We start from the raw sequence: 16282 nt of genomic DNA on the forward strand, positions 1-16282 counted from the left end.
ATTTAATTTTTATCACAAAATTCGCTTTTATCTTCCATTAAATGTTGAAGAAAGAAAATATATATTAAAATATGTGTATTTAATAGAGCAAAGTTAAGAACTTATTAAATTTAATATAAATTTAATGAGTTTTAAAGTTTTTTTTGATATTAGTAAAATATGTTGAAAGTGACTTATAAATAAATCAAAAGAGTAGTATGTAATTAAAATTTATTATAAAAAAATAAAATCACCACTTATATATATTTGTTGTGGCAGGGAATTAATTGTTTATTAAGATAAAAATAAAATTTACTTTTTTTTAATGAAGACTTGTTCACCAAATTAATAATTCATCTCTACCAAATGAATATTTTGGAATTGTTAGTGAAGAAATTAATTGTTTTTACAATAAAATAGGACTTTTTTTGAATAAATACTTGTTTACTAAATTACAACGTTTATTCCTCTCCATTATCAGATTAATTTTTTGGAGTTGTTAATAAAAAAATTTATTATTGTTAGAATGAAAATAACATTTTTTTCTTGAATTAAGACTTATTCACTAAATTACAATACTTATTCTCTCCATTATCAAGTTAATTTTTTAAAGTTATTAATAAAAAATTAATTGCTGTTAAAATAAAAATGGAATTTTATTTTTTAAATAGGTACTTGTTAAAAGAGTGCGAGTCTATAAAGGCTAGTTTTATTTTTTTTTATAATAAATTTTAATTATATTTAATTCATTTAGTCTTATGGAAGAATATCAAAATTATTTGATTTATAGAGCAATTAATTATATCAAAATTATTTAGCCCGTGGTTGTTATTCGCATTCCAAAATGGTGATTCATAGAATAGTAATGAGTGACTGAGTAAATGTGGGGTCCGGTGATTCGGTGGGCAAAATACCATCAAATATCTGACCTCTTTCGCGAATTCTGCTGTAGTGAGTTTTGCTTTAGATAGTTTAGATCTAGAGTTCTGCATATGCAATTTTTAGTCAATATATTACATTATTATTCTCTACATCCCAAATTATAAAATAATTTTAAAAATATTTATTTATTTTAATTCATTAATAATATATTTTAAGATTATTTTTTAAGTAAATAAAAAATTAAAATAATATTATAATGTAATAATTAATCATGTGAAATTATTTTTATAAGTTTACAGTTTTATTTTGAAAAGTAAATTTATAAAGTAATTTTATGCTCTATATGCAAAAACTTATCTCAAATTTTCTCAAGTCAATTTTAAAAATATTTTGTTATTATAAAATCTAAGATAATTTGATAAAAAAATTTTATTAATAATACTTTTACAATTTTATTTTTCAACTGAAAAATAAATTAAAATAATTATAATGTAATGATTAAACATGTATAAATATTTTTAAAAGTTTGTAGTATGATTTAAAAAAGAAAATTATAAAGTGTAATTATTCAACTTTATTTACTATTGGTGTACAATGTTGTTTCAAATTACGTTTGAAACGGATGGAGTACCAGTTTTGGACTTTCTGCCAGAAGTCACGGAGATTCCTTGGAGAGAAATATTTTATGTTTGGGACTCGAGAGCACACAAAACGCCGTGGGTCCCATACTCGATTCCCTTCTCATTTTCATAATTATTATTTCATGTTTTATTCCAATTAATCTTTCGTCGATATGAACTGTCTTTAACATAGAAAGCCACGTTACTGCGGTATGTACGCCTCGAGATACCCGGATTGATTACTAAACCATACTATCTCGAGGTTGTCGATTAAAATTATAAATGAATCATAATTAAATTAATTATAAATAAAATATTTTATTAAATCAATCATAAAATATTTTATTAAATCAATCAAGACATCATATTAATAGTTTACTAGTTTAATCAAATAAGTTAACCTGAGTTTTCCATGCTCGGTCACAGCATAACTTATGCTTATTTTTGCTTTTGCACCATTGACACTGCTAAATTTCTCCATCGTGATGAAGTCTTTCTCTTAAGAAACCATACAAAGAAATGGAATAGATTGATAAAAAATAAAAATAAAATGAACTAAAATTGAGTCACAGACTAACAGAGAAGTGTGAATGACAGGGAGAGAAGAGTCACGCAGTAAGAAGATAGGAATGATGATTTATTTAAATAAGGCTATCAATTTTCAATTTAAATGTTTTCAAAACTATTCTCATATTTTATTTTTAAAAACAAAAAAATTATAAATATCTCAAGTTGTTTTCTTTTTTGAATTTTAATACACATTACATTTGACTATTGTAAATTACTTCTAGCTATCACCATAATCATTAACTACTATCAACCATTCAGATTAAGAACTGATCCGGAACTTGATAACTAGCAGTTTTCCACGTAATTATTTTACAGACTAAGGTAGTGACATTATACGTTCCAGTGTCAAGCTATACGTGCAAACATAATTTCATCTTGTACATCCATTTGTGTTATATACGTGTTAATACAGGCTTGCTTAAATTAAACCTGTCAACATTTGAAACCCTTGCAAGCAATAAGCCACAATATTATAACCAGGGTAAGGACTGCACCTCCCACCATTAGCTTCATTTGGAGATTCTGCAGCCACATCTTCCGCCTTAGATGCCTGCCTTGCCTCTGGAAACTGTCAGCCTAAATTTGGGAGGAAACACGCAAAATCACATTATCATTAGCAAATTAAAATGCATAGATATGAATATGGGACATCAAATGGGCATGGATGCTATAAGCCAGTAGAATTTGAAGCATCTTTGTGTAATCTAAGTATCATGTCATGTCTAATACAAAGGCCTGATTATATAAGCGGGAATATGGTAGACATTTCTGCAATGTTTGGTAAATAGAAAAATGCTTTCTAAAAAAGAAATGAGGATTGCACCTATCTCCTTTTTTTTTTAAATTACATTTCTTATTTCCATTCTACAAAATATTTTTTTCCATCTACCAAACATTAGTTCAAGTGTCACTATCTTCGTTCTGCACTAGTATGAACAAACAAGGAGGAATAGATACCTGGAACTGTAAGCTTTCTGTTTTATCAACCAGAAGTTCAATCTTCTCGCCACGATCCAAAACCTGCAATCAGGTAACGCAGAGGCTTTTACTTGAGTGCTCCTTATGAGCGACAACTTCATGCCTTGCTTTACAGAGCAACATAAGAGAGACTAAGCTCGAGTCAACAAAGACTTGAAGCAGATAGAAACATTTTTTATGATGTCAATCTCAATATCAAGAACCAACAACTTGAGTTGTCTTGTATTAATGATCAAAACCTTTTTAAAAATAGTTTGGTTTAGAGAAGAGCCTAAGCTAACACTTGTAATGGACATAGATGTAAAGTATGTGTATGTGCACATTGAGGCAGGTGCAAACATGTGTTACAGTGCTTGTAAGAAAAGGAGTATGTGGATAGTAATTTTTGAGTGAAAAATAGAAGACAACAATAACTGTCTTCCTCGTTTTCCTGGGTCCGAGAACATCTGACCACATTTTGGTGTACCCAGGATTTGAGCTCGTTATGTTGAGGGAACTTCAAAGCAGGTCTAGCAGAGAACTATTAATGCTCCAGTAAACACTCCACGCTCTGAATTCACTTCACCATGACAGATATCATCATCATTTCTAATTTCCTCTTACAAAAGTGCTATAATTGGTCGATAAAAAGTCTCTTGTTATATCCTAACTATTTCATATTATTATGAATGAGGCAAACATATTTCACTAACAAACACATCCTTGGGCAACAGACACTGCTTGAGACAACCATATTGCACAGAACCATCTTTTAGACTAGCATCTATTATATAAAAGGTACTTAACACTAACAACATGTTAGGGTTGATCGTTGGTAAGATATGGGTAGGGTATCATAGTCTTCATCCACAGGCCTTGAGAAAAATATTTTTCTTCTTCTCATCCCCAGACTAATAGCCTAGTGAGCAGCAAACTGAATACCTATCCCCTTCCCCAATGAATATTGAAATCCTCAGACACACAGTTTTTGAGAGTTTAAGACATGTCTATATAAAACTTATCCAAGTCTCACAATCATAAATATTATTCAAATAACTTGAATAATATCAATCATAAATATCAACATAAATATTCATGTTTTATATAGATATCAATCATAAATATTCTTCTCCTAAATATTATCCAAGTCTCACAGTCATAAATATCAACATACTTGAAAACCTTCCCACACCCTTAAATTTTTCAGGAACATACTGAACAGGTAGACATTGCGTGTAACTATAAAGCATAAACATTTTGATCATCCCTTCAACAGTCCAAGAAACGTGTACCTTCTCAATATTGTCCATCATTATCCCCTTGACCTCAGTTATTTGAGCCTTTACTTTTGATAGTTTACTTATTTCCTCAGGATGTTTCATGCAATATTGCATGTGCTCCTTCAGCTTTGGCCTGCACAAAAGAATAAATACAAAAGTTCAAAAAGCCAAACAGCTATGAAGAAAACCAACCATATATACATACCCAAATTCTCTGTCTAAATTGTATGCAATGCCAAATTTGTCTTCGAATAAGTCATCTTCATCAGCAAGTGGACCAGAATCACCACTCGTAATACTTGAACCATAAATCTGGTTAAAGTCATCCTTCACTCGTTCAAGAAATATGAAAGGCACACTCCTTCCAACTGATTCATCCGCAACCACAAGGAAAACTACATAGCAGAGAAACTCTTCAGAAAATGACATGTAAACCAATCAACACCAGTAATACATAAGAATGCTAAGAATAGACAATACCAAACCCATTGTCTATGAGGAAGTTAAATGTATGCCCATCACATGAGAATGTGTACTTGCTGCTGTCGGACGGTAGCTTCTGCAGGCATTGAACAGCAATCGTACTGAAATTTCCTGTATATGGTGTGTGTTCCGCTAACACAATAGTCCCTTTAGCAACAAAGCTATATATTAAACCCCGCTGACTCATCTCTAAATAGCTCCACCGATTAAAGACTTAGCCAAGCTGTAAATCCATAATTAAATTAAAAAATATCATAAAATAAAATTAGAAGGAAAAAAACCCCAAATAACAGTCACCATATTAGAAATTTCCAATGAATAATTCAGGAATAGAGCAAAACCCGCAACAAGCGCAACTTTGCAAGTGGCAAGTTTTAACTCAAAAACCGCTAACAGCACCATTTTCTAATTGATTCGATCGGTTGGGATTAGTAATTTGATTATGCACAAAGGTTGTCATAGTCATGTATCTAAATTAGGGTAGTTCACGTATGGATATTAGATAGAGGTGCATAACTAGATACTGAAAGACCACCTAGCTTCCTTGTATGTATTAGTATCTGTCGGTTCAAACTTCTAAATTAAGAAAATAAAGCCAGAGAAAGTCAAGAAAATGAGAAAAATTAGAAATTTAAGAGTTGAAAGAAATTCATCTCTTCCGCACACAGAAAATCCCCTCCAATCTCTACTCGCTTCCAACACTTGAAGAGGGGATTTCCAGATAGCACTAAACAAAAGAAGAGAAAGGAAAATTCACGCACTCCGGGATATAACAAAGACTAATCAAGCTGTCAATCCAGAATTCAATCAAAAATAAAGGAAAAGAAAAGGAATATTCATCCGAACCAATAGGGAAAAACCCTTCATCCGATAGTCACAATCTTAATTTCTATGTATGAATAAAGCCGTAATTCAGGTCAGAAGCCAAAGTAATGATGAGTAGAAGGGAAGCAACTACAGCACAACTACTTCTTTTTTTTTTTTAACGAATAAAGCACAACTACTTCAATTCACAAAAATATAACTGCAATTTTTCGAAGCGGCTCAAGCTACAATGAGCTTGTGCAACGGACAACGCTCGCTCCTAGTCCAGATGTTCAGAGCAACAAATTCAGCATCCCGTTTCCTCTCTGGTTGCGCATTTTCTCGGGAATGCAGAGAAAGCAAATTCCAAATTGAGAATGGACCAAGAAAAATTTCAAGAAAGCCAAAACAATCCCAGGCCGATCCAATCTGAGAAACTTGTATTGTTCGGGAAGAATGAAAAGGTAAAGAAAAACAAAGAGATGGGGGTGAGAGAGGTACCAGAAGTGAAATTTGCGAGGTTTACTTCCTTCCTTATTGTGCAAGAATGGTGTCTTGATCGAAGATGACTTCAATTTTATCGGTTTCAACATCCAAGCGCCGTCGTGGTCGTGGTGGGGTATGTCAAACGTGGAAGTGGCGCTCTTATTGGTCCTTTCAATTTTTTCTTTTTTGATATATAGACACTCATTATTTGATTTCCATAATTCTTAAATATACAAGAAAATAAGTGTTGTCTTATTATACACATCCTCTTTTTTGTTCAAAAAAATTATTATACCTATTTCTTTCACAAAACATATACAATTAGTTGAATGAATTTTGCACATTTATTACCACTTTATAGGATATAAATAAGTAGTAATTATGTTTAAAAATTTTTTATATATTAATTTTATAAAAATTTTCACCACACTCATCAAGTTTTTACTTAGATAACATTTTCAACTGTTTCACTAAAATTAAAAAATAACAGTTAACTTATCAAATATATCTTAGAATGAAATATTTTTTTTAACTCTATTCCTATTAAAAATAAAAGAGAGATATACATAATATTCAATTAGCTATAAAATTAATTTGATAACAAGAATAAAATTGAAAGATAATAATAAATAACCCTTCTTATACCTTATATTAAAGAACAATGAATCTTTTTTTAGGGTACCTTATAATAGCAATGGGAACTATATATTTGCACCAAACTTTAATACCAAGAATAAGTAACAAAAATATTGAATTAATGAAGATTAATTATTTAAAAAAATTGATAAATGAGTTATCAATATCAATTAAAACAATTGTAAACAATAATTTTATTAATTACATTTAAAATCTTAATATCTTATTTAAAATTGACAATCTTGAACTTGAAATTATTTAAATCAATGTTTATGATTCATTTTCAGGTTAAAAGGTAAGAATGTCTTAAAACTTTTTTACAAAAAAAATTGAATATCCTAAACTTTTAATTCGAGTAATATTGCGACAAAATTTTTAAAAAAATATAATATTACCCCGCCATTAATATTGCCCATTAAATGTTATTGTTTGACTAACAGGGTTGACATGGCCTCTCTTTTATCTCTTTTCTCTATTATGCTTCCTTCTCTCTCCCTCTCTCTCTCTACTCCATCAATGTCCATGAGTCATACTCCTTTCCTTCCTTTTATGAAGCAAGTCGTCACTCCTTTCTTGTTCCTCCTTTCTTCCTTCATGACTTAGAGAGTAGCTTTATAGATACTTTATTGAGGAAGCCATCATGCTTATCAATTAACCTCTATCATTAACCTCAACAGTTTAGACCAAGTACTTTGATTACACAAGATAAGTATGGTAGATAGAATCAACCATAGCTATTTCAACCTCTAAAAATATTTGTAAAATACCTTTGAATAAAATGGTATCTCAAAAATGATTCAAATTTAAAAACAAGAATTTAAAGACCCTTTAAAACACTTAAAATTAGATTATCAATAGTTATACAAGTACAAGGAAAACTTTTAGCATAAAACAAGTTAAATAAGGGTAAAAAAGATATTTCAGTAAATCAAGACTTATCCATTGTGGCTTGTGACATAAAGGCCATGGTATAGTTTGTCATGACTAAGACAAGCAATCACATCCACCACAACCAATTAAACATTCTATCATGACGTACATGAGTTAATAACACAAATTTGACAACAAAAATAATCTAACATCTGGAGCATGTAGTTTTCAACTCAAACCTTCAATTAAAGTGATCTAAGTGTTCACACATAGACAATTAAATATTATAGCTATTGACTCTGATTATGCCTCAATATGGTACCAAATGGGGACTTTGGACAATTGAGACTTTGTGCATTTACATATTACCATATTCTCAAATCAACCATATGCCATCATCCAACCCTTAGTCATTAACTAAGATAACAACCATACATAAACCACATTTATAAATAAGAATACTAAGACTCCACAAGCATCAAAAATTTAATCATTAATCTTAAATCACACACTTTTCAGATTGGCTCCCATCATAAAATAATAGGAAAGTCACAACAAGGATTGCCCAAATCAACATTTAGGCTCATGCAAATGCAATATATAGTTTAACACTTAAACCCATAATATTAGCAATAATGAGTATCCATTATACAAACTAAAGAGCTAGAGACTTAACTGATGAAGTTAAGCATCTCTAGTCTCCAATGCTTCCTCCTTAGCCTCATACTTAGTATTTCCTAGAAAGTATTAAACAACGAGAGTGAGATTATACAATCTTAATAATCAAAGCTCATAAATTTAAGTACATAAATAGTGTGGCAAATATAAGCACATAAAGGCAAGAAATCACAATTAACAAGCTTTTAATATTCAGCATGCATCATGAGACTATTAATCATTAATCACAAGGCATATAATGCAATGATGATAATTATACGTGATCAATGCATTCCATCCTTATTCTTCTACTTATATCTTCTGATTGAATCCATGGACTATCAAATTATATAAGACCAACCCATGTGACCAGATTAGACCTGCTCTTTAATTGTGGAGGGTTACCCAACCAAGGTACCCCTTTCCTACTATTAGGCCATGCACTCCCCTTTCTCTAATACTAGGATCTTATAGTTGCCATAACCCATATTGTCCCTCATAGGAAACCAATGATCCTAGGCAAGCATGCTCACATATACCGTCCTTAAGAGATAATGGATACAATCGCACTGTAATCAAATATGCCAACTACCGTGCACAAACCTCAATGGTGGCTACACCATGTGAATTTTTTATAACGCCCTTACTCATTCGAGTAAACTCCTACCCATCCATGATCTTGTAACATGCTCATTACTCAATCACACGTTATAGTCACAAATTTGATTTACTTATTTCATAATCAAGCACATACTATCAGGCCCAGAATAAATAAACCAACATTAAATTTTCATACCCATATATAAGCTCATGCTCATTGATATATTGTCAACATATACTCTAACAACTTTTTTTTATAATATCACCCTATCAAGTCATGTGTTCATACTCAATTCTTAGAATCGTGTCATAAATATTCAATCACTTACTCATATATCTACATTCTCATACACATGCTCATTAATTCACATGCCATAATCAATACTAAATAAGATTTCAATAATCATAAAGTTATCATCATGTCATGCTTAATAACCACACAACCCAAACCAAATCAATCATTCCATTTCATTATCAATAACCTGATAACTGCATATCATTTAATGTTCAATAATCATTACCAACATGCTTGAATATCCACGTCATCATTTTCATCATAAACAATAACATACAACTCATAATTGTAAGCAAGAATTATATATAAGCATTTCACTTCTAGTTACCTCTACTCTTGGTAACCACTTTTAGAGTATAATTTGAATTTCAAAAGAGCTTTCCAACAAGCCCAAAGAAGTCCGAAGCAATCAATCTATAATTAATAATTAATATATAACATTAATCACTAATATTTCTTAATTAACCTTAATCATAGTTAAGGATTTACACCCTCATTAAGCGTGATTAAGCAAGAACAACCTCAAAACTTAGCTCCAATAACTTATTTAACCTTCATTAAACCTAATAAACACTATTAGCTAACCTCATTAGCTTAATCTATTGCAAAACAACTCTAGGATTTCAAATCTAAGCATCTCTTTATGATAACTATCATTAAAACCACCTAAATAACACTTATTTAATTTTAAAAAGGCCTTATAATTTAGATCTAAGGGTTGCGCATCCTCAAAAACTAAAACTCAAATATGATGTCTACAAAAAACTAGCTTAAAGAGGGGTTTATAAAGTAGAAAAGGGATTGCGGAATATTACCTTAGTGATTAGAGGCCAAAAATGTGCTTAATGCATATCCTTCATGAAACCCAAGCAGAGCTTTCCAAAATTGCCCCAATCCTCTCAAAAATTCACCTCTTCCATTTTGTTTTGTGACAGAAAATTTAAATCTAAAAATACATCATTCACTGCAGCCAATAGTATAGTTTCACTAACCCAATTTCAAAAATTAATAATTAATTCTACACAATTTTAAAAATTATAAATTGGGACTCTATAGAAAGCTTGAGGTGTCTACTTTCTAATACAAAAATAATTAATCAAAAATATTATCATTTTCCCTTTGAAAACCTATAATTACAAAGGAAGCTTATTTTTTTATCTTCTTCCAAGACCTAATTCATTATAAAATCATTTTCCAATGTATACAAATACCAATAAACTCCCTTAAAGTATAATTAACTCAAATGATAAGAATTTGGGATGTTACATACTTACAAAACTAGATTCCTATTTTTTATGGTTTTAAAAGAACATGGCCATTTAGGATCTAAAGCCTACCACCTTCTCCAATCACCATTTTCCTAACTTGATTTTCAACCATGAATCTCTTTATTTCTTCAACATCATAATATTTCTTAGTATTTGCAAGCAAGACCAACCAATTCTAGTTTTCCATAATCAAAACAATTCACATTAAATAACAATTGAATCAAGTTATGCTTATCCCAACCATACCCTTACGTTCTGCCCCTTATACCTTATTACCACTAGGTTGAGCCTAAAATGTTGATACACCTAATTAAAGTTGCATTGCCAATAGAGTAAAACTTCTCTCCTTAAAAGGAAGTGCCTATCATCCTAGTACCCAAATTAGGGTAACAGAGAACTACAAGAAAGGCCAACCACTACGTGTTTTGTAAAGGCATACCATGTGGCAACGGATAATTAATCCACTATCTCCAACACAACAACACCATCGATAATCTTACACTAACCACCTTATTTCATCTTTGCATCACATTTCAAAAGTCAAATTTTAAAAATATACAAGCATGCTTAAAATGAACAAGCCATTATTACATTCAATTCCCAAAACCAACAAGTATGCTTGAAAGGATTAAATCACCATTAGAAATCATTTTCATGGTCAAATAATCACTCAACACAAATTAGCATGCTTGAAAGAGACATAAATAATTATATAACAATTCAAATATTATACAAGCATGCTAGATGGTTCACAACATATATTTTTAGTCTAGAAATCAGTCAAACAATCCCTCAGTGAGCACAACATTCTCAATATAGTTATACATGCATATTAATAAAAAGTAGATATCCCAATATAAGAAATAATAATTCAATGTTACCTCTTCTACACGTGCACAAATCTAACCATCACACAACAATTCAATCTTAATAATCCTACGGTTCCTAATCGATGAAACACAACACTTGCTATAAACCTTAATCCAAAACTGGCTCCACTACCTTCAATATTTATATTGTTTAAAAGCTCTCCTCATATAGAATAATTTTTATGAAGAGCGTTTTGGAGTTAAGAATAATTATGAGCACCAAATCAGGCCCAGAAGAGCTTTGAGCTTTTAAAAATGGTGCTATTGTGCAGAACAGAGTAGAGAAGAAGAAGAAGGTGCTCATGCAAATAGTTTTTGAAATTGAGTGTGGGTAGTGTTATTTTGTTATGGGTCCTATGATTCTTCTTTCTTCCTCTTCTTTTTTTTTTGGCTTATTTTATACAACTTTTATCTGTTATAAGATTATAGTACCTTGATCTCATACATTTTCAAATTATCTTCCATAAGTTTTTGTAAGTCTTTTTTTTTCCCTCTCAAAACTCTCATAAAATTTAAATGAGTACACTTAACTCCTATATTTTACTCAAATACAAATTTTTATAATATTGAAATCATTATGATCTCTTAAGTAAGGAAATAATTTGAATAATTTTATTTAATCTCATATAGCTTCATTAATTTTTCTTTTCTAAAGATCATGGCTTGATGTTATATCTTCAAAATTTAATTCTTCTTAGATAAATTTTCTTCCCTCAAAAATTATCTAGTAAATTTTAATTACTTGAAATAATCTCACCAAACTCAAATCAAATCAAATTTACTAAATATTCATTTTCTTTAATTTGGTCAATAAGTCAATTTCTAACTTTACTTAAATTCTAAAATTAAAATTGGAATGTTATACAAAGAATGGGAGTCAAAGTGAGATTTTGCTCACTGTATCATACACTGCGACATGGCACAATGCACCACAGTGTAAGATGTCAAATTTTGATAGATAAGAAGCGATCAAACTTGAAAACTAGAAGGAAAATTTGAGAAAATACAAGGGAGTTTAGGAGTTGGCAATTTCCTCTGCTAGGTCATCAAGGTTTGAGTATTTGGGAGATAATTTAGACTACTAATCATTTAGGTAAGCTTCCTAACTCCCTCTTCTAACTCTTCATCTTGTTTTCCATGGGTTCCTATATTTAATTAACTTTATTATGTTATTAATAAAGTTTCATGTATCAGATTGATGAAATACATAGTTACATGAGATGAAAGAAGTATTTTAATTAATTTTTTAAAACAATTTAACACACATGATGATAGTCTAATTTTTTTAGTTGAGGGACTGTATTATCATTATTCACCATTAAGACAATTTAAGAGAAAATGTATAATTTTATTATTCTTTATTAATTAAAAAAGTTTTTTATATTAAACAAATAAAAAATATCTAAAAATTGTTATTAATAATAAGAATTATATAAATAAAAATATATCCTTTAATGCAAGAAAGCTATGCACCATGGATAACAAAAAGGCATGGATAAAACTTCTTATAAAAAAAAGCATAAAACTAATACAAAAATATATATTTAAAAATAATATAATTTTTATACATTTATTATTTATTTACATGAAATGCCATGTAAGCTTCTATGTGATTTTCCTTAACATGACGTAGAAAACTCTATTAATAATATAACAAAGTAATTAATAGTAGCAGACTTTGAAAAATAAAATTAAAAATTAAGAGGTTAATTTTAAATATTTAAAGGTGATAGTTTAAAGGTAATAGGATCATAAGCAACTATATTAAAGTTCATGAGCTTTTTATGTATTTTTAGCCTTTTTATTTTTAAGAAACACACAACTTACTAAATTTCCTTTTGGTAAAACTTACTGAAAATTTAGTGAGATGATAAAATTTCTGCAGCAAAGTTACCCAGATACTATAACAAAAAATAAAATTTATTCATATACTATACTCTATAAAATATTTACTCAAATACTATAAATTCAAAAATTGACATCTATCAAATTGAGTTTTAAAAACCTTCTGACATACAACTCGATATGTATCAAGCCAATTTATATGTGAGATAATTTTTTTTTAAAAAACAAGCATAGAGTGGTAGAAACTGACACCCTCTTATTCTATCTCTCCTCCCCTAACTCACTACGTTCTCTTTCTCCCCTCTTCCCTCCCTCTCTCTCTCACACGCATGCAGGCGTGTTCATGTATTACTTCCTCCATTTAAAATATAAAATATTATTTAAAAAATTAAATGTTAAAAAATATCAAATATTTTTAATTTTTTAAAATATAATTATTTTTTTAAAGTGTACCTATTAATAATGACTTTATATTTAATATATGATAATTAATAGAGATAAATATGAAAAGATAGGGTTAGTTTGAAAGTAGGTAACTACTTTATTAGAGGGTGAGATTCGATTAAAAATGCCTTATATTTTTAAGGGGGTGAGCAACGTTTTCTTTATTTAAATATATTATTAACTTCTTCATAAATAATATGAAATAATATAGAATATACCTTAAAAATAATTTATATAATATATTAATTATATATTATAACCAAATTCCTTTTGAAACTATTAAGAATAATAATAAATACTTTTAATCTAAAAAGTAAAAAAATTGATTTTACCAATGTTTAAATTTTTATTAATTTTTATATAAAAGTTATTTAAAAACATAACCTAAATATATATATATATATATATATATTTTGAGTTATAAAAATCATATAATTAATTTTAAAGTTATATAATCTATTAATAAAAATATAGAAGTCCATAATTTTTTTAGAAAAAAAATAAGGATTTTAATCCTTAAAGATTATCATATTTAATTAATTAAATTATAAAAACTTGATTAAAACAAAATAAATCATAGGCGCCTAAGTCAAAATTGATAAAAATTAAAGGACCTGAAAATTAATTTTTTCTTATTATTAAATAATAATAATATTTAAAAATAAGTTTTCATATTTTATTTTAATAATTTTATATGACACATGGTTTATGTATTTACTATTTATTATTATTTTTAAGGTATATTTTATATTATTTCATATTATTTATGAATAAGTTAATAATATATTTAAATGAAGATAATGTTGATATATGAAAGAGAGAGAGAGAGGACGTAGTGATTTAGGGGGAGGGAGATAGAATAATGTAAGTCCTGCCACCCTATGCTACTTTCTAAACAAAAAAAATTATCACACTCACAAATTAGCTTGATACACACCGAGTTGTGTGTCAGAATATTTTCAAAACTCGGTTTAATATATGTCAATTTTTGAATTTGTAGTATTTGAATAAATATTTTGTAAAGTGTAGTATATAAGTAAATTTTATTTTTTATTATAGCATCCGGGTAACTTTTTTCCAATTTCTGCAAATACATTCAGATAGTCCTACTTTCGCGCAGCAATATCTCAAACGGGCCAGCAAGACAAGACTAGTCATTTTTCAGTTCATTATTATCAGCTACATGGGCCTAAAATGGGTTGCTCAAGTCCAGGCCCAAGGTTTATGATACGTTTTGACTTTTTGCCCACAAAATTAAGAGGTCCAAGAGCCCAATTCTCCTTGTTTTGATGTGTGTTTGTGTGTGCAAGTTTTTCATAGAGGGGAAAAATAAGACTATTTTTTATTTGATTTGACCTAAGTTTGAGGGAAATAAGGCACCATTTGGGTACTGTATTTTTTATATTTCAAAAGCACTTTCTCATTTTTGGGGTGTGAAAAGTTGTTTAGGTGTAGTTTAATAAAATTAAATGTGTTTTTTTAAAATTCATTTTGTTATTTTTGAAAAGTGGGATGTTATTTGACTATATTATCTCAAATTTAATTTCTTATTTTTTTATTTAAAAATAGGTAATTTATTAAGAATATAATTGCCATTTAAATAATGATAATTAGATATCAAATTTTTAATATTATAAATTAAATAATTAATCATATTAATTTTTAGTATTAATGTATAATAAAAATTACAAATCCTTATCACATTTTTTAAAATTATAAATTTAAAAATTAAAAATAATTAGAGATCAAGTTTTTAGTGTTATAGACCAAATTTTATGTTATTTAAAATATTTATCATATTTTTTAAATATTTTAAATATATTACATTTGTATAATAAAAATTATAAATTATCATAAATTAATATCCTTTTTAGTAATTGTACATTCAAAATATATTTTACTATCATAATCCAAATAACTTTCAGTTTATCAAATTAAATTTTAAAAAAATATATTTAAATATAAATTTTATTACAACAATTGACTTTCACTGAATTAAATTTTGGTAAATGAATTTTCAATAAATAAACTTTTAATAAATTGAAAATTAAGCATGCATTAAGACTAAGGCACCAATACATTGGTGTAATTACAGTTTAGGACCAAAACGTTTCAAATTTCAAAATCCTAATAAAATATCAAACATTTTAGTGACTAGACACGCAAAATGAAATTACTCAATCAGCCTTCTCTTAAAATGTTTTATAGTAAAAGCTAAAAGTTTTGTTGCAAATTTTTATTATATAATCAACTGTAAATTATATGAGATGAATGTCAAATTCCTCCAACTATATATTTTCTACATTTTTCCCATTAAACTTAGTTCAAAATGCAGAATATTTATTATTTTTTTGAAATTATTTTTAAAATTTATTTTTATATTGTTCAATGGGATTGTGAGAAATATAATTTTTTTAAACACTTCTTTACCATTTTCACTCTTCATTAAAGTTGTTAAACTCGTGAGTTTAAATAAACTCATGACAGACATATAAACTTGAAAACATAAAATTAGATTGCAATTTTAAATTTGCTTCTATTAGTAAATAACATTTAAAAGTGCATGAGCAAATACTTAAAATATAAAATACTTCCACAATTTAATTTAAGTATATTTTAAATTTAAATCTATCTACATTCATAGATTATTATATTCAACATAGAAATCTTAAAATAGCATAAATTATTTTTGATATTTTTTACTTCTTTTTTTAATTAATGTTAGTTTTAGTTTTTT

At 28.2% G+C, this 16282-nt stretch overlaps 1 protein-coding gene across 3 annotated transcripts; it reads right to left on the bottom strand.

Annotated features, from left to right (window-relative positions):
- Positions 1 to 2281: 2281 nt before the first annotated feature.
- Positions 2282 to 6210, bottom strand: LOC129289997 (vesicle-associated membrane protein 727-like). Of its 3 annotated transcripts, none has more exons than XM_054926732.1 (6): positions 6077 to 6210; positions 4769 to 4994; positions 4494 to 4683; positions 4301 to 4421; positions 3009 to 3071; positions 2282 to 2627 (listed from the first exon to the last, which is right to left on the bottom strand). In XM_054926732.1, the coding sequence occupies exons 2-6, from the start codon at positions 4956 to 4958 to the stop codon at positions 2484 to 2486; spliced, it is 708 nt and encodes a 235-aa protein (XP_054782707.1). In that variant the 5' UTR covers positions 4959 to 4994; positions 6077 to 6210; the 3' UTR covers positions 2282 to 2483. The 3 variants fall into 3 exon arrangements, with proteins under 3 accessions (XP_054782707.1, XP_054782702.1, XP_054782709.1); XM_054926727.1 differs by lacking the exon at positions 6077 to 6210 and adding an exon at positions 5797 to 6070; XM_054926734.1 differs by lacking the exon at positions 6077 to 6210 and having other exon boundaries at positions 4769 to 5773.
- Between the last annotated feature and the right edge of the window lie 10072 nt (positions 6211 to 16282).

This window comes from Prosopis cineraria, unplaced genomic scaffold (assembly GCF_029017545.1).
Source record: "Prosopis cineraria cultivar Desert tree isolate PC_DT_omini unplaced genomic scaffold, ASM2901754v1 PC1, whole genome shotgun sequence".
NCBI lineage: Eukaryota > Viridiplantae > Streptophyta > Magnoliopsida > Fabales > Fabaceae > Prosopis > Prosopis cineraria.